The following is a 19,971-nucleotide window of genomic DNA, read 5'->3' as shown; positions in this document are numbered from 1 at the left end:
AACAATAATAAAAACCTGAATAAAAAGAAAATCATTTTAAATCACAATCGCAATTTTTATCAGACAAATCACAAATGTTCCCCCAACATTTTGACTGCCCATGTTTAAATACTAATTTAATATTTAGGCCATGTAGATGTAAATTGTAATTTTTGAGGTAAGAATTCTTGATTAACATTATAAAGACTCACATCAACGTCACATTCGTCCCTGACCTTTCGAAGCAAAGCCAATAAAACCTTTACATGATGCATCACAAGACTCATTCCCTATTTCCTGCACACACTTCCAGCTTTCTTGCTACCCAGTAACCTAAAAAAACCCGCCCGTTTGATGTATTTTCATGGCACAAAGCAATGATGTCATGTCTTTCACATGACTTGCATCATAGCTTTGTGCCATGAAAAGCCATCAAACAGGTGTTTTTAAGTGGGTAAAAACCCTTAAGTGGAGAAAAAACCCTCATAAACTAAAAATGTATAAAAAAATATGGTCTTTTAAAATGTATGATAAAGCATTTAGGACCAAAAGTAGTTTATATTAGTGCCAGATTAAGACTTCAGTGAGGTCCAAATCACAAATAAATAGCAAGCGATAGAACAAGAGAGCAAGCTCATCCTGATTGGTTGTAAACTAAAAGAGTAGCGCCTCCGTCATCTCATTTCTAAACACTAATACAAAGAGACGTGCCTGGGAAACAGGGACCCGGCTGATATAATTACAAATTCTCTGCTGAATTCTATCTTTCAGCAAGACCTGGAATAGGGAAAGTGTGTGTGTGTGTGTGTGTGTGTGTGTGTGTGTGTGTGTGTGTGTGTGTGTGTGTGTGTGTGTGTGTCTGTGTGTGTGTGTGTGTGTCACAGGAACATGACAGAAACAAAACATTCAGCAAGTGGGGAAAAAGTGTGTCTTGACACTTATTATTCCACCCGGTCCACGACACCTAGTGTGTGTACGAGGAGAGGTAATGGTGTATTATATTATTCTCCCGGTGCATTCAGGATTCCTCTGTTTGTTTGTGTGTGTGTGCGTGTCCATACAAATGATGAACCTCCAGGCAGCGGCTCATTTGGAAACCTCCAGGGTTTCTTGTCATGGAAGTGCAGCGAGCTTCAGGCGGAGCGAGACAGCAGGACACTTGGGAAGGTCCAAAAGGGCTCCAGTGCGGCCTGCACTCACATTATATGTTTGTTTAGCGCTCAGGGACACTGAAAAGAGGCTTCCTGAGAGAGACTTGGCCTTTAAAGAGAGAGAAACGCTACATGGGCGCACAATAGACAAGTTCCCATGGAACTACTGCAGCTAGTGTCATAAGGAGGGAGAGGGAGTAAAAGAAAATGGAAAGAGGCAAAGTGAGGGATAGGGTGAAAGTGAAACAGTCATATTGACATTGACAGAAGGCCAAAGTGCAAGTAAAAGAAAGTGAAAACCGAGGAACCGACTTCTGAAGTCCCATCACACGACAGTTCATCTTTACATAAAGCAACGCCAGCACCAGAAACCACACGATCCAACCAGAAACAGGCACGCAAAAGTGTGAGGTGGAAAGTCACCGAGGAGGTGCCATCCTGCGTGACTCTGACATCTGGGGTTCGCTGTTGAGGCTCAGGATAGCTGAGGGTGTTGACAGAAGCAAAGCCTCTGCTCCACATATGGACCTCCGGGCTACAACGTTTGCGCTTCAGAGACAAGCTTTCGGCACTGTGAAATACAAGCAGCCGAAGCACTCCACACCTGTTAAACTCATACGCTGGAGTATTTCATGGGATACTCAGACAGCAGGGTGAAGCGAGATGGTCTAGCGGCCTAAGAGCTTAGTTACAAATTGAGTTTTTGGAAACACCAAAAATCACTCAAAGGCGTCTGGTTACAAACTGAGAAGCGAATGCAATGAGCCGTGAGATGCAGACAGCAAAAACACGTTCCAATGCTTTTCCTATTACTCTCCTTTCCTCTCAGTGTACATATTGTGGGTCTTTTATATATGTAATATTTGATGTATGCTGTCTGTGTTGCTGTTTCTTTCAATTTTAAAATGCTTACCCCTGCTTATTGTGCTATACTGTAAGTAAGCTATTTGTAGGCTGATTTCCCCCTGGCTGCTTTATCATTACTCTGTTTGTTTGAGTAATTGACTCAACCAACGATGAGACTGGAAAACATGTTTGAAAATTATTTAAGCAAGAAATTATGCCATCATTTACTTATCCTTATGTCACTCCAAAATTGTATGACTTTCTTTTTCTTTACAGTGAAAAACAAAAGAAGAGATTCTGAGGACTTTGCTGGTCTCTCTTTTCCATTTAATTATAATGAATGAAGCAAACGCAGCATAAAAGTGTCATGAAACTCGTGCAATATCTTCAAGTCAAGAAAAACCGTTGGGAATTTAAGTGATCATTTTCCTCCAGTGAGCTGTTAACCATTGTAACCGGGGCCGAGTGATGATGAATGTCATGTCACATTCATGTCGGTTTTCTGAACCAGATTCATTAAAAAGATCCAACTCAAAAAGAGCAATTTGTGCTTAAATCGGAAATCTTTTCTTCTTTATGAACGCACCAAGGAGAGTTATTTCAAGAATTTCAGGGAATAACTTAAATGTGTCTGTTTCTCAAACAAAGCTATAATTTGACCTCAGAAAATTATATAGTGCATAAATTGCATTTTTATGATGCTTTCGATCATTTTTTTGAAGTGTGAAAGGTTTTTCTTTATTCACGAGTAGGGTATTCTAGCAATTTGCCTCGGCAGCAGTTTCAGAACCGCATTTCTAGGACCCTATTTTTTTATATTTTTTTGTAATGCATTAACAGTTTATACTATTTTATAGAACTTACTATTCAGTTCTGTATTATTATTATTATGTTTCATTATTGTAAAAATTTCATTGATATATATTGTCCTAACCAACCCCTAGCCCTGAACATAATTTGTTTCAATATATGAGCAACTTTATGCTGGTTTTAAATTCAGTCTTCTTGGAAAGAGACTATTTTCTGTGTATGTGCGAGACTTCAATTCATTAGCCGTAGAGCAGCGTCTGGTGTGTGTGACACACTTAAAATGTAGTAAACGGTAAAACAATTGCACTATAAACTACGTAGTGTCTTTATTTGTATGTTAATAAATTAAAATAACTGGAAAACTAATACCAGTTTGCAACATCCAGCAGCACAATGAACCGTTTTTGCATAACTAAATAATGATGACTAAATAATAATAATTCGCGCCCGCTCTTATGTTAAAAGTAGGGTTAAAATATAGTATGGGATGAATAATTGGGATGAATTAGCCCTTTAATCAGAAGAGAGTCTGGCTGCGGTTATCTTGATAGAGTTCTATTATAAAGGTGGGGTTGAAGCTTGGGCGGTACATTACCATAAACAGGTTTTGGTTATGTGGAATCCAATCCCTGCCTGCTGTGCTGTATTTGTGCGCTTCTACTACAAACGTCACGCCAGGCAGACGGCCTGACACTGTGAATCCTGCCTGATACCCGAGTAACAAGCTTTGAGCTGAGTGGGTGTTACAACCAACAAATAAAATGAAGTAAAGATTCCAATAAGAAGATACAGTACCTGGGGAGAAGAAATCTGACATCTTCCTCTTGTAAATCTCATAATCTGTCTCCAGAAAGACGCAGAATATGACACGGTCGATCTGCAGAAAGAGTAGAAAAGAGGCATTTAGCATAATGGAAACCTGGATCAATGCCTTTCTGGGTAAACACATGGCTAAGGGCAACACTATTAATACATACAGTATGAAAGTACTAGTACTCAAACCTGTCATAACTAGAGCTCAGGGGACTCAATTATGACACTGAGGCATTTTTAGAGACTTTTCTCAAAGTTAAAATGCAAATGAGTATTAGTCTAGTTCTAAAACAGTAATACATAGTTTATTTAATAAAGCAATTTTGGTAAACTATCGATATACACAAAACAATAGTTAGGAATCATCAGAAAAGCCAAAACATTTAAATGAAGTGTTGAAATGTAGAAATTATGAATGTTCCAATTGAAAATCTGCAGAACATTTCTGCATGCACAGATACAATTAGCATTTTCTGCAATATCATAAATATATTAATTACATTTATGCAGTCAAGATGTTGCCTAGCTAAAAAAAAACAAGAAAAAAAGCACACACAGAAACCATGCCAACATTGAAAAACTTTGAACAATTATTATGACTATGTTTGTAACTGAACACTACTAGTGTTTCGTATCCTGCACAGTATACACTGAATACTACTTTAAAAAGCATTTCTGCATATGCATTGTGAAATAATAAAGAATGCTATATTGTTGTCACATTGTTATTGACTTTTAAATTAGTGAGTGTCGTCGTTATCATTTTGGAAATAAAATAAAAGTATTTTTACATTTACAACCTAATTTTATGTAAACATGTCTGAACTGGTCAAATCACACTGGTCATAAAATATCATTATGGGATATTTTTTTGCATTATGGGATACAGAACATGTGCACACTGTGCACAGTTTACATCCTGTATACTGGACTGACAATGAATTTTATTGAATCAAGAGCATGATCAAGATAAGTGGTACAATAAAATATACAAAAGAGGAGAACACATTATCAATCGTCTCCACCCTTCATTTCCTCAACTTAAGCTCAAACGTCTAGTCATCTCTAACCGCAGCTCACTAGAATGCAAGAAATGTCACTTAGAAGCAGAACATCAAGATTGAAATTAAAACAGAAAACATAAAACCTGCCAGCACTCTCTTATCACTGCAGAGACCGGATCCTGAATTCAGTTCCATCTCTTTCCATTCCGGACCACCCAGACTGACCATCCTGCTTAAGATCTCTATGATTACACTAGTACAACAGGGATCTCAATACAAAACCCTCTTTTGATTCTTCCCATGTTCCCAAAACAAAGACCTCATGTGAACAAGAGTATAAAACAACACACACACACACACACACACACACACACACACACACACACACACACACACACACACACACACACACACACACACACACACACACACACACACACACACACACACACACACACACACACACACACACACACACACACACACACACACACACACACACACACACCACACACACACACACACACACACACACACACACACACACACACACACACACACAGTGATCCACCAAATGTTTAAATAACAAACATTTTCTTTATATTTGCATATTATGTTCGGAGGGGTTCAAAAGACCACTTTGTAAATCTGAAAATAAACAAAAAGGTTTAGGATTGTGAAAAATGTACACAAAGGGAATAAGATCCTGAACTTTTTCTTCGCTAACCATGACTAAATGTGAGACTTTGACTATGTGAACTCCTTTGTACAGACGGTCAGATGACACTAAGATATTCAAAAATACATGTTAACGTTTCGATTCAAATCATCCCCACCAAAAAAAAAAAAGTTGCCAGCTTTTTTGATAATTTTCACAAAACTTTCATGGCCCACAGAATATTTTTTTGTATGAATATCTGAACATGCAATATATCAAAAGAAAGAACACAGCCTTTGTTCTAGCTTCGTGCATTCTTTTTTATCAACACTTGAATGCAAGTTTCATAAAAATCTATATTTTGAACAAAAAGCTGAGAAAATAGTATTTTTTGTCAAAGACTACGATGTGCACAATGCTTTTAATCCCTTGTTTCTGTTTCTTTTAATCCGGAGATTCTGCACTCTTTCAGAAGATGAGTTCAGAAGATTCCAGGAAAATCCAGTCAATGGCTGGGAAGCATTAACTTGCGCCATAAAAGACGGAAAAGTCCATCAGTGGCGGGGAAAGAGTTCAAATAAGTTAGAAAAATTAAAAACAGAAGCATTACATGTTATAAACGGTTATTAAACACTGTGGCGATCACCTTTAGATTTTGAGTCCTTATATAAATATTCATTCCTGCCCTGAAAGACCTCCTTTAAAACCAAGAAAGGTGATACTTCCTCTCTGTCAACTCTAAGGGTCCTTATCAGCCTCACGCTCTCCCTCTCCGCCACAGGTACGCCTCTCTCTCCCTCCACAGAGGAAATGTGCCTCCCAGGGAGACGTCAGATAATCGCCCTGCTGAATATTGCAATATTCCCAGACAGCCTTGTAATGGCCTCTCTCGTTCCGTCTGCTGGTGGATGGAGAGGGAGATAAAGCAGGATCCCAGCGGGACGGCGAGAGACCGGACCACCTCTTCTCCCCCTTACTGGCAAACCACATGAGGATTCAATATAAAATCATTCTCCCTCACAGGCTTGTGCAGACAGACAGCTGTCTATTAATAGTTTATGGCCTGCCCTTTGGAGTAAATGTTAAGACTTGACTTGAGACTAGTAGCATTTTTATTTTTGTGCAGGAGAATGTCTCCAGGGGGTGTCGTGGCTATAAAGAGAAAAGAGGGGGGGAAATGGTCTCGCTCACTTTTTTCACCTCTTCATCTTTTCAAATCTTTAAGATAGCTATAAAAACCCAAGGGCCAGGACACAAAAAGAGGACAACACAACCACAGGAATCTCTGCTTCTCTCTCAAAACCTCAATGCCCATGGAGAACAAGGCAGAAGAGTCTAGAATGTCAGTTATCTAACGGTTCTCAACTGGTTAAAAGGATCCAGATTTCATGGCCAAAACATGAAACTGTTTTTGTACCAACTAATCAAAAATGTCCTTAAAATTAAACACTGAACTGTATTTAATATTATCTGGGTCACATTTTCTTTTACATACTTTGTCTCATAGTTCTTGAGAATGAGGAAATGTTATGTAACGTATTTATGCAAGCATCTGCCTAATTCTACAAAGTGACATGATTTTGCAGCAAAATAATATGATTTGATTGGACAGATGGTCTAAATCTTTTTACTTTACCATATTAACTATATATGGCTGTATTGTTAGTTGCAATTAGCATTGTTTTTTGTTTTGTTTTTTTCAGAACAGACCTGTGACCCATTTTTGTGTTGCATCTCTCTAGTTGAGAACCACTATAACAAACACATTTCCTGCTGGGAACTCTTCTGCATTTTTAGATCATTACATCTCTCATCCCTCAGGCAGAGAGTGAATGGAAAGGTGAGGGGTCCTGATAGAGGAGGTCATCCGCATCATTTTCAGATGTTATGCTCAGAGAGTAGGGCACCTAGACTTTAGGAGAGATAGAGGAGAGATGGAGAGAACTTTCTGCTTCTGCCTTATGCTATTTATATCCAAATGGCCCCAGAGTATAGATGTCCAATGGTGAAATAAAGGATAAATTAACAGAGGGATGAAGAAAAGAAGTAAAAGAGAGTGTGCGATCCAAACTATTAGTCTTAGATCACAATATATTATACATTTTAATACTACAAATATCAATATATAGTATTTCATTTCTTTACAGGTTTTATTCTAGACGGTCGGTCGCACACGCGTGTTAGTCTTAATTAATTAGCATATTAATTCATTTGTTCAGTTGGTTATGAGACTCACTGGAGACGGTTTGCTCACGTTTAGTCTCCTAAACATTAATTATTTAATGTAAAGCTGTCCTTAGGTGAATTAATGCAAGTTTACCACTGCTCCAGTTTTCGGTGAGCATGGACACACACGCACACACCCACATTGTGTTTTCATATTGTGACTGTCCATAGACATAATAATGTGTATATTGTACAAACTGTATATTCTTACCCCCTTACCCATCAAACAAAACTTTCTTTTGTCCCCATAATGTCGGGTTTACTACGCGACACACACACACACACACACACACACACACACACACACACACACACACACACACACACACACACACACACACACACACACACACACACACACACACACACACACGCAACTGAGGGACTAACGCCGATCAAATGATCACCTTTATCACATCAGCCTCCCAGAGTCCCAAACTTAATATGGCAGCCACCAACATTCCAGATATGACTTTTAATTTGAGATCCGAGATCAAAAAGCAGTTTTGAAACATTATTACTTTTTTTTTTTTTTTACCTGCTGAGGATATTTCTATACCTATATTACAGATATCCTCAGGCGAACACAAGGGCATGAAGGTATAGAAGTGGCTGTATTTTTTATTGCTTAAGAGTCTCAGATTTAAAGCTATTGAGGCATCACTGAAGGGATATTATTTGTCAAAATAATGACATACATTTGACACATTCAAAAGCAGTTTCTCTTCCTGAACGTGTCTGTGCACCGCATTAGGTCAATGTATGTCCCCTGAGCCTTGTATGTCATTTTACAGTAAATGTGCTGAAAGCCTGGCACTGAACCACAGTTCCCGTACAATGTGCTGAGCAGCGGGGGATTGTGGGAAATGAAGAATGGTGTCCAAACATATCCACTGGTAGGCTGAGTGGAAGCTCAGCTTGAGAGGGTTAATGAAGGCCTAATGAGGAAGCAGAGAGCGCTGTGTGCGGGCCAGGCCGCTCATAACTCAACCCTCACTGAAGCACCACTGCCAGAGGGAGGGAGAGAGTAATGCTTTACCACCAATCTCTGGGACAAAACTGCAAAACAACAACAACACTCCCCTCATCTGCCTGTGTTCAGACAACAGGTAGTCCCATCCATCATGCCATAACTATATGAGCATAAGTACATTTTAATAACTCACTGACAGTCTCACTTTTTTATACACTGCTTCACTGCTTTTATACAACAGTTCAGTAAACAATATTGAAAAACTTGCTGAATGATTCTCAATAACAACCCGAGTGTGTGTAACTTATAGAGAGCAACCATGCATCTGTGTTGTTTTATTTTCCTTGGTTTTTTTATGATTATTAGTCATTTATGTAGTTGCCATTTGATTTATCATTTAATCGTAATTTTATTATTATTGTTAATTAGTAATTTTATGTTTTTAATAATACTTATTAGTTTACTTATTTCCTTGGTCTTGCTATTGTTGTTTAGCTGTTTTCATGAGTAGGAGATAAGAGAATGTCTCCATGTCAACGTTTTAAACGTCGCAGGACGATGTTGTGAGCAGTAATCTTCCATCGTTTTTGCTGTGGTATAGCAACACTTATTGGATTTGTACTGGTCAAATGACGTCGGAGCATTGAAACATATGCAACTAAGTTTATTCAATAAACACTGCTCTTTTTATTATCATCAATTAATCTCCTGCTTCTGCTCTTCCCTGGCTTTCTCATCCAAACTCTCAGGTTGATAGAAGATGGTTCATATTGGTAACAGACAAAATGGGATATCTTCCGACAGGGATTCGGTGTCCAGGGTCGGATCTGAAGTGGAGATCCATCCAATCTAACATTACATTTTGGCCAAAATATTCCCAGGTAGTTGGTCTATTTTTACTCAGTTCCAAAGCAGAATTAGAAGTTGTGTTCTAATAGAATGTTTTTAATTTATTTTTAAATTGAAATGTAATTAAAGGAGTAGTTAACTTTCAAATAAAATATCCTGATAATTTAGTGACGTAATCCGTGGCGCATCTCAGAGATGGTACAAAACGGGCATTTGTGGTTAAAAAGTATATAAATATATATATTTTTTTTTTTGAAAATAACAGATTGTTTCGCTAGATAAGACCCTTATTTCTCGGCTGGGATCGTGTCGAGCCTTTAAAGCTGCATTGAGACTGACATTTGAACCTTCAAACCCTTGGTTGCCATTGAAGTTCATTATATGGAGAAAAATCCTGGAATGTTTTCCTCAAAAACCTTAATTTCTTTTCGACTGAAGAAAGAAAGACATGGACATCTTGGATGACGTGGGGGTGAGTAAATTATCAGGACATTTTTACTTGAAAGTGAACTAATCCTTTAACTCCTGTCATGGCAAAGCTGAATTTTCAACAGCCATTACTTCAATGTCACATGATCCTCCGGAAATCATTCTATATGCTTATTTGGTGCTCAAGAAACATTTCTTATTATCATCAATGTTTAATCGCATAGATTGTTTTTGAAAAAAATGTAATGTATATATAAAGCCCTGGGCCCATAAGAGAAAATCTCAACAAAACAGCAACCATAAGTACTCAGTTAATAAACTATATTAGATGAAATATTGTTATCATTATTAACATATGTAATTATTTATTGACCACTGGCACATTTGATCATGGCTCTAATGGCTGGCATCAGCGTTTTATAAAAGCAGCCATTCCAAATTGCCAAAGCCTCTCAGGAGAGTATGAATTTATCCATCACATGAATTTCAAATCAGCAACACAACTGCATTTCTAGGTGAAAAACACCTGGCCAAGTAGGAACAGCTTCAATCCATTCACTTTGCTCTGATACAGTTGCTTGTAATTTGACTGTGTCTGCAGGCAGAAGCAGAGTCTCGGGGAGCCCAGCAGGTGCCACGACATTCAGCTGGCCCTCTTACCAACGATCTGTCACCGCCAGGCACCCAGGCTTGTAATTACATGGGGACTTTGCCAGAAAAACTTTGACGCACTAGCTGTGGCACGTACACTCTTCTAGCTGGGATTTTCTTATTGTTTCTGTCAGGCGTAATGAAAGGGACGAGTGGGCCGCTGCAGCTCTCGACCCTCTGTATATCGGCATAAAGGTAGGAGGAGATATGAATAAGATACAGAAATGATGTGTGTTTTAGAATAATTGTAATTACTGGAACACTGCAGTACCTTTTTCAATAAATGATGAATATTATCTAGCGAAGAGGTGGCTGTGTAGTTCCCTGTAGTGTGTGAGTGGGTTATAAGCGATTTGTCATCATTATGGCAGTGCTGTGCAGCTGAAACTCTGTTCACAGTATTGAGGAACATTACTATTAAAGGTAAAGTGTTACAATATTGCATTACATTATAGTAAATGATTTATTTTTACTAAATGCATTAGGTTGCTGTGGACAGGTTTGTTAGCACTTAAAGGCTATACCATGAAAAGGTGTTTTTTTTTAGAAAGGATCTATTAAATTGATCAAAAAGGACAGTAATGAATTTTACATTGTTACAAAAACATCTATTTCATATTCATTAAAAAATCCTTAAAAAAGGGGTTACTGTTTCGCAACGTCAAAAATATTATGCAAAACAACAATTTAGATAATTATAAGAAATGTTCCTAGAGCAGCAAATCAGAACGTTAGAATGATTTCTAAAGGATCATGTGACACTGAAGACTGGAGTAATGATGCTGGAAATTCAGCTTTGCCATCAGAAATAAATAAAAATTTCAAATATATTTTTAATAATAAAACAGCTATTTTAAATATTGTAACAATATTACAGTTTTTAGCGTATTTTGATCAATTGCAGCCATGGTTAGGATAAGAGACTTCTGTCAGAAACATTAAAAAAATCTTACTGATCCCAAACATTTGTAACATACTCCATGAAAAACAATCTAAGATTTCATTTTTGACCAAAACATGTTATTAGTGGATTCCACTGCAAACAATAACATACATTATTTTTCATACAATACTTGCTTGCACCCCTTTTACATTTAACAAATAACATGCTACTTGATAACAGTAATCTGACTAACCCCGAAACTGTACGCACAGTCATGGCACTGACAATGAGGGAAAAGGACAGGCATCAGCGGCGCTATGCTTTGTTCAGTAAGAGAAAGCTGCCTCATAACGGCATGATGGGAAATGATGAAGAGGGTCCTGTCTGTCAGCAAAAAGAGAAGGAGAGAGAGGAAAGACAGTGTGTGTGGAGCCAGAGTGCCCAGCGAGAGGCAGGTGGAGACTTTCCAGGCCTTATTACCAGCGTAATTACACACACCTGAGCCAGCCTTGCATGACAGGACAGTAATTAAAGAGTTGAGAAGAGCATGAGCGAGAGACACGCACACACACACACACACACACACACACACACACACACACACACACACACACACACACACACACACACACACACACACACACACACACACACACGCACGCACGGAGATCTGCCAATGGTTAAAGAGGGAGAGGAGAATAAACAGACGAGATTAAACGATGCATGAACACACAAATGAACACACATACATCAGGTGATTTGTAAAACGTTGGAGAAACGGGGTGGAAGATGTCGCTCTGTGGCGGTCACGAATTAAAAGGCATGTATAATTAGACTGGCGAAGCCGATGTTGATATTTAGAGTTAATATATCACTCCTGGGGGTAAAGCCGATTAGCAAAGGCTAATGCTAACCTCTGAGTAAATAATTTAACCTTGGTCAAATATTTTGACAACCCTCTGCACGCCAATACCTCTCCTGACTGATGCGAACAGAGATACGGTCTTTAGACCAGTAATGTTAAACAGCTTATACTAAAAATATTAGCACAAACTAGGCACTCAAAGCAGTCTGTTACCTGGAGAAAGCTTTCCGTTAACATCTCAGTGGCATTTTCACAGCCGGCATAGAACCCTTAGAGATATGCGACTTGAAGTCATTTTTGTTCATATTTGTTCATGACTATAAAGTTTTTTCAACTTTAAACTAAATATCTTGTAACTGATCACTAATCACAGGACTGTAACATAAAAAAAGCTGATGGAACTACACCAGGAATGCACAACCCTTCAGCGTCTTTAAAATATTTTCAAAATTATTTAAAAATATTTATTATTTAAATTACTTAAAGGGCACCTATTATGACATTTAAAATGTTCCTAATGTTGTTTAGGGAGTCCCCAACAACAGTTTTACATGCATGCAATGACAAAAAACACTTTTGTTGTCGTATAATATGCATTTATTTTTACCTGATTTGCTCACCGACTCCCAAATGAATCGTTCAACGACTCGTTTTTTCCAAACCCCTCCTTTGCTCAACGCTAATCTGCGTTGATTGGTCAGATGACCCAGCAGTGTTTACAGAGATAATACTTATTGTTTAACACGGAGTACAATGATGCTTTTATCAATTAAATTGTGTTATAATAATGATTATAGTCCACTGCTTTATAGTTTGTAGTAAAAAACGAAAAATAAGATAAATAATTTAATGTTATGTTAGCGAGCATAGCCCAGAGTTCATATTGTAAAAGCACAATCAGTCTTTGTTTGCATTAGCCCGATGCATAAACATAACGTTTTTACACAAAAAAAATGCAGTTACGTTAACTACGAGGTATTACTTTATTCTTTAGACAACTCCGAAAACAACGACAAACACTTCACATATCTCAATACAATTGCCATTGAAGACCTAGAAGCTAAACAACAAACAAAATAATTATTAAGCATGCTACATAAAATATAAAAGCAACAATTATTAATAGCACTTACAGGTTGTGATACGGAGGAGGAAGCTGATGCAAATACACTTGGAACTGAACCTTCCTTCAATATCAGCCGGCTCGCAAATCCAAGTTTGATTGCATTTAAGTTGGTAAAGCAATCGTCTTCAAAATGGCGCGAACAAAGCACAAGGCTCGGACTAGACTTCTGTGGTATAGTTATATGAATTGTAGCCACTTAGTCTTCAAATCCTCCTCCTTGGGCATATGAAAAAAGTTGGCTTTTGAGCCGCACTTCAGAACACAGCTGTGACACTGTCACACATGACACATGTTTTAACCACTCTATATATTATATTGATTTATGTATATTAGAGTTTTAATAGGTTTACATGTTGTCTTAGTCATTTTTAGTCCATTTTATTCCTCTTATCTTTTGTATGTGTGTATGTCTTTAATTGATTATTGGTCTGCTTGTCATGTGAGCAATCACATGACAGGAAAAAGGAACAAGACAGGATAAAGCAGGCAGCATGTCAAACAATGGGGGTCGTTGCTCACTATACGACCAGGTGATCACCAGCAAACTGGACTGTGGAGTTACCTTTGTGGACTTTCCTTTCCAGCACTTTGGATTATCACTTCTGTGGACTTTGTATATACACCGGTGGACATTACTCACATTCACTTTGGGACAAGCAATACACCAGGATTCTTTGGACTGTTTTAGGGTATGGTGCAATGGACTCCACACTTTTAGCAGACTTAGTTTTCTTGTATTTATTGTGTTGTTTTAAGTTCCTTGTGAATATTGTTTAATACACTTTTATTCCGGTTATACCTGTTGTTGTCTCATCTTTTAAAACGCTTCACAAACTCTCACAGTTAAATCTGACCCCAATTTTAGTTAATGTAATTCAACCGAGAAGGCTGAACGTTACACAACGTCTCGTCGCCATGATATTTTCCCTGACCTTGGAGCGCAATAAGTGGGCGTATCGTATTCAAATAACTTTACAAGTTGACGTCATCTAGTCAGAGAAAAAGCTTCGGTCTTCTAACGATTCATAAAAATGACTCCGAGTCGACTCTTACTTTTGAAAGACAATAACTTTATATACGGTGCACTTTCATATTTCAAACTTTGCAGGATGTTTTTGTTCACTTAGATCTATGTTACACACTACATGAAAGGTCAATTTCAAAATTCCATAATAGGTGCCCTTTAAAACATATATAATATTTTTCAAATTGTATAATAATATATATATATATATATATATATATATATATATATATATATATATATATATATATATATATATATAATGCAGTATATTGATATACAGTATATATATGTATTGTATATCATGATCAATGCAAAACAATGTCAACAAAAGTGGAAAAAAGAAAGATCCACTTCATATTGGATATAATGAATGATCCTGAATAATAAATTGAATAATCTTTCATAATTTATAATAAAATGTGATGAGCGTTTGCCTACTTTTCACATTTAAATAATAATAATAATGATGCCATTTATGACAAAATTGTTTTAAATTAAGAACAAAAATATTTTAATAAAACATTATTATATAATATACGTATTCATTCATGTGAAAAAGCTGTGGTTGAATAAATTATTTTGAACAGTAACATAAATCAAATAAATAGAAAAGTAATGTGCATAACAGTAATTATAAAAAGAAACTGATATTATGATTAAATTGTTGTTATTTTTATACCCGAAAACGCTCACCGTCTATCTAATACATAAACGCACATTTATTATGCACAATACAGTCAGATGATTAACTGTGTATATTTTCTGTACATATAAGAGACTTGGAATGTTTATTTGCAAAGGCCACATCAACACATATCAGTAACACGATACAACAATTTATAGATGATCATGAAGCAAAATGCTAACCAATAAGTTGTAACTCTCAACAAAGGGGGCGGGGTGCAGCAGCTCATTTCCATTTATAGATACGCACACGAAAACTCTGCGTTTTTGCTCGCACACAAATAGGGGCATTTAGAGAATTCGAATAAATTACACATTCTGGGGACACCACAGATTTATAATACATCTTGTGAAAAGGGGCATAATATGTCACTTTTAAAGATATAATTCAAAAGTTGAAATAGGTCAGTCACTACCAAAACAGTAACAACATCATGTACTTCAATGCCAAAGACTAGACTGTTTCAAGCAGTGCTGACTGCAGAGCCAGATGGATGGAGCTCGACCCAGTCCAGCTCCACCTCTGTGGATCTAAGGGGTGGAGCTTAACCTAATTAGGTTTAGCGATAGAGATAGGGTTAGGGTTAGGTCAGGCTCAGGCTGAATCTTTTAGCTCAACCGATTAGGTCCACGCATTGGCACTGCAGTGACCAATGTTCAGAACCCTGTTCTGAAAAATTTCCAGCAGTAATTTCTCATTATGTTCCAGTACTCATCCATACCCACTTTTCATAATGTAAAAACGGCAAACTCTCAGTCCTTCTGGTGCAAATGCATTCACCTGCATTCATCAAAACAAAGACGGGCAGAGACCACTTAAGCGGGTCGGACAGTGGTCAGCCAGACATTGTTTTGATCTTGTGTGCCGCAAAGAGAGAGATTGCGGGTTTGGGAGTTTTTGGAATCACAGCTAAAACTGAATTAATCATTTCAGAGATGGGCTTCTGAAAGGTTTGTCTTTTGAAAAGAACAGCCAGATCTATACATCAAAGAACAAGGGCCTCACAACATTGCTTAAGAAACCAGAGGTCATCAGGTGGACTGTGTGGAAAGTGCTGGGTGAAAAACTTAATTTTTTTTCTCAAAACTAGCAATGGTTGAGTGTTCTAAACTGGTCTTTGAATAAAGATACAACATCACCTAAATGGAGCTGAATGAAGAAAATATTAGCAAATGTCCAACTGTCAGCATATATTAATTTTTACATATCATGTCTGACACTGTGAGCAAACCATAACTCAAAATAAATAATAAGCCATTTACTAAAGGGTGTTCTTAGCACTTTTATAAAACACTTTGAACATCATAATATATTAAGAACACACATTTTCATTAAAATTCTATTTTATTAACCAAAATCTTATTTTGACATGACTGGAATGCCATGACGACACATTTAAGATCAGTTATATAATAGACATTTTAACAGGCCAAAAAAGTGTTTTGTCTTATTAAAAACCACTTTGTATAACAATTTCTGCATAAAACATTCAAATGTAATGTTCCTAAATTGTGCCCATAAGATGAAATACTGATAATGAATTAAGCACCATACTGCGTAAATCAAGCCTGGGGTTTAAGGCAAGCCAAGATATTCTTCACAGATGTATAATAGAAAATTAAAATAGCAGCTATAAAACTAAACGCAGAGGATGTTAGGGAATTATAGTGAGATAGAATTAAAGCTGTATGTCAGCAAAAAAATACAATGCTCTTGAAGTCTCTCCTTACAAGAACCCTACAGTAGTTCGACGGCGAAACAACAAGACATGCTTTTTTCAGCATTCATTCCCTCTGGAGCATAAAGAAAGCCACGTTTGAAAAGCTTGCATTTATGTACACTAGACTACAGGATATCGTTAAATGTCACAGCACGGGCGTAACTTTCGTGACCACTCTGGGGCTCTTGATCTGATAGATAATACGCCAGTAAGTAAATGTCAACTAGCACATGCTGTCCTCCCAATGGATAAAAAAATGGAGTCCAAATGCTAACAGCTTTTTTGACAATAACGCCAGAGTCACTTTTTTGGAAAATAGACTGCAGCTTAGGAACATGCAATTTCTTGAGGGACACATTGCCCACTTTTTGGCTTTCTAATGGATAGGGTATTGGGATACAGGTGTGTTGTGAAAATGTGGGGAAACAGAAGCGTGTGTCAGTGTAACACGAGCATACAACTAATAGAGCATTGATCAATTAGAGCTGGATGGCAGACAGCGGTGTTAGACTGTAATTAAGGGCTATCCACTGTGCACGTCGAAACTAAAGAACAGGGGCCATAGAAAAAGTGAAAAATTCACATAACACACATACAACTATTGAAGTATATTTCAGTTCATTAGTTCACAAAACTACAAAAATGTTTATCTTAAAAAAAAAAAAAGTTAAAAAAATATATTTATTTGAGATAATTTATTCTCCAGAAGGTAATGCTAGCTACGGTATCTATCTTTATAAGCAGTTGTGCATCAGTTTATCATCGACTCTTTCTGCAAGTTACACTGTTACACCAGTAAAGTATGTTACACCAACAAGTATGAGTGAGTTACTGAACCAAAACAATTCATCCAGAAATAAAACAAGAGACTGGCTTTTTAAAAGAGTCATTAAATCCTTCACTCAACCGATTTGTTCAAAAACCGTAATTCATTCACAAAATAAATGACTGTCTATTAATTGAAGCTTTGTCTCATTAAAAACAACATTGCATAGCATTCTCTGCATAAAACATTGAAATGCATTGTTTCTAAATTGTGGCCATAAGATAAAAAAAACAAATTAATCAAGCACCAAACCGTGTAAATCATGCCTGGGATTTAAGTCTAAAAATCGAACAAACAAACATATATACAGTATATATATGAGATTGTACATGTGATCATATATTTTGTATGCAAGATACACAGATGGATAGAGTATGAGCTAGCAACAGTGACAGCTCTCTTTCTCTACAAGATAATAATGCTAATAGTGCCCTCTGAAGTGGGGTCAGATGAAAAAGATGGCAAATGATCAGCTAACATGACAGCTGAATGCACAATAGCATTCACCAACATGCTGACAGCCACACAACCCTCTATTTTCTAACAGAGACAGACAGACAGAGAGTGAGTCTCGGACTCTGCAACTAATGAAGGATGCTCCAAAAATGACAAGTGGAGAGGCCACTGGCTCCATCGCTTTCTCAAGACTAGCTAGTGGTGTCCAGCAGAGCCCCCATAACCCTGCATTTTAATCAAACCTCTCCTCATGAATGATAGCATACTGCCTGCACTCAGTATAAATCACCACTTGTTCACGTCCCATCTTAGATAAAAAATACTTCAAAAGCTGTTTTCCAAGGCCTATATTTTTCTCCTGCAAAAAGAATATAAACACATTTTGGTCGCCGGGTTCGCATTAGCATTCATAATGCACATGTAAGCTATGTGTATTGCCATTGTTATGTAATCAAAAAGATAATTATTCTTACTGGTTCTCATTGATAGATGAATGAAATACTTTAATGCATTTATGCCAAAAAAGCAGAGGTGGACAAAGTATACAACTCCCTTACTTGAGTAAAAGTACAGATACTACTTGTCAAATATTACTCCGTTACAAGTAAAAGTTGTAAAGACCGATTTTTACTTATTAAGTAAAAGTAAAGAAATACTCATTTTTAAAAGTACTTAAGTATAAAAGTAAATGTCAGTGCATTGTTTTATTATTGTTGCATGTAATAGCCTACTTACAGTACCTTATGCCTCTGAATCTCTGCCTACCTACCCTCATATCAATATCACATTTATTTCACAGTTCCAGTCGTGGGATTGAATAAGTCACTCAATAACCACAATGGTTTCGAACACACAAATGGCTGTTCCCAGTTTTTTGGCTTTTAGTGTGAATATGTTAGCCGTACTGTTATCTATAAGCTAGTGTGCTCCAAAACAATGACAAAATTCACATTTAGAAGACCAAACCCAACGTTGAAACTTAAAATCATGTTGATGTCAGAATCCAATGTCAGATTGACGTTAATCTCCAACGTTGGACAGACGTTGTATTGTGTTGAAAATCGGTTGACGTCAGAAACCAACATCAGTCGAGTTCTGACGTCAACCAGACTTTCATTTCCAACCAAAATGCAACCCAAATCATCCCTGACATACTATCTACTCAAGGACCTTGACAGAAATGTAGTGGAGTAAAAAGTACAATATTTGTCTTTCAAATGTAGTGAAGTTAAAGTAAAAGTTTCCAGAAAAAATAATACTCAAGTAAATTACAGATACTCAAAAAGTGTACTTAAGTACAGTACTCAAGTAAATGTACTTTGTTACTGTCCACCTCTGCAAAAAAGATTATTGCTAATATTGTTCAAATGTTGTTTTGAATTACCAAATGCATAAATGTAAATGATCAATTCTTTCACTTTGTTTGAAAAAAAATACATACACATTATTTAACATTTGAATGTAAATTGTATTTGATAGTAATAAAGGTAATAGTTTTTAATGGCCCAGTCCAGATAACAGTTTTATAATGTAAGTACTCAGAAGGGAATTTACTAAGAATTAACATACTGTATTTGCACATACTGTATTGTGTAGTTTTGCACCGGGTTTGCTAAAAAAAGAAGAAGAAGTGTGTGTGTATGTATACATTTATGCATTTGGAAGACAATTTATCCAAAATGACTAACATTTAAGGTAATACTGCTTGAACTATCAATCAGATAATACAAATGTGGAAACAGTAAATAAGCCCTCCAAAATATATGCTGAACGCAATTTGCATTTCGCAAATGCCCATCTTTTAATGAATAAAACACAGGTGGGTGAAACTGACCTAAGTCGTCAGCCAGTTGTTCCAAAAAGACGTTACCTTCATGCAAAGCAACATTCAGCGACACTTTATGGATAGATTCAGCTGGTTTCAGATTAAACGACCGCGATGTCTGTGTTCTAAACATAGTTTGCCGTCTGGAATAACTGCAGGGAGTAAGGGT

The 19,971-nt window shown here is 36.9% G+C and overlaps 1 protein-coding gene across 1 annotated transcript in view; it reads right to left on the bottom strand.

The window, feature by feature from the left end:
- The window catches only part of macrod2 (mono-ADP ribosylhydrolase 2), a 531,158-nt gene that overhangs the window by 47,414 nt on the left and 463,773 nt on the right, over window positions 1-19,971 (bottom strand). Inside the window, exon 8 of the mRNA XM_079635368.1 lies at window positions 3,582-3,663. Coding sequence (XP_079491494.1) covers window positions 3,582-3,663 — 82 coding nt within the window. The remainder of the gene's footprint in view (window positions 1-3,581; window positions 3,664-19,971) is intronic.

Source organism: Phoxinus phoxinus, assembly GCF_949152265.1.
Source record: "Phoxinus phoxinus genome assembly, chromosome: 14".
Classification (NCBI taxonomy): domain Eukaryota; kingdom Metazoa; phylum Chordata; class Actinopteri; order Cypriniformes; family Leuciscidae; genus Phoxinus; species Phoxinus phoxinus.
The sequence above is the reverse complement of the archived record's forward strand: the minus strand, read 5'-3'. Positions and strand labels throughout refer to the sequence as shown.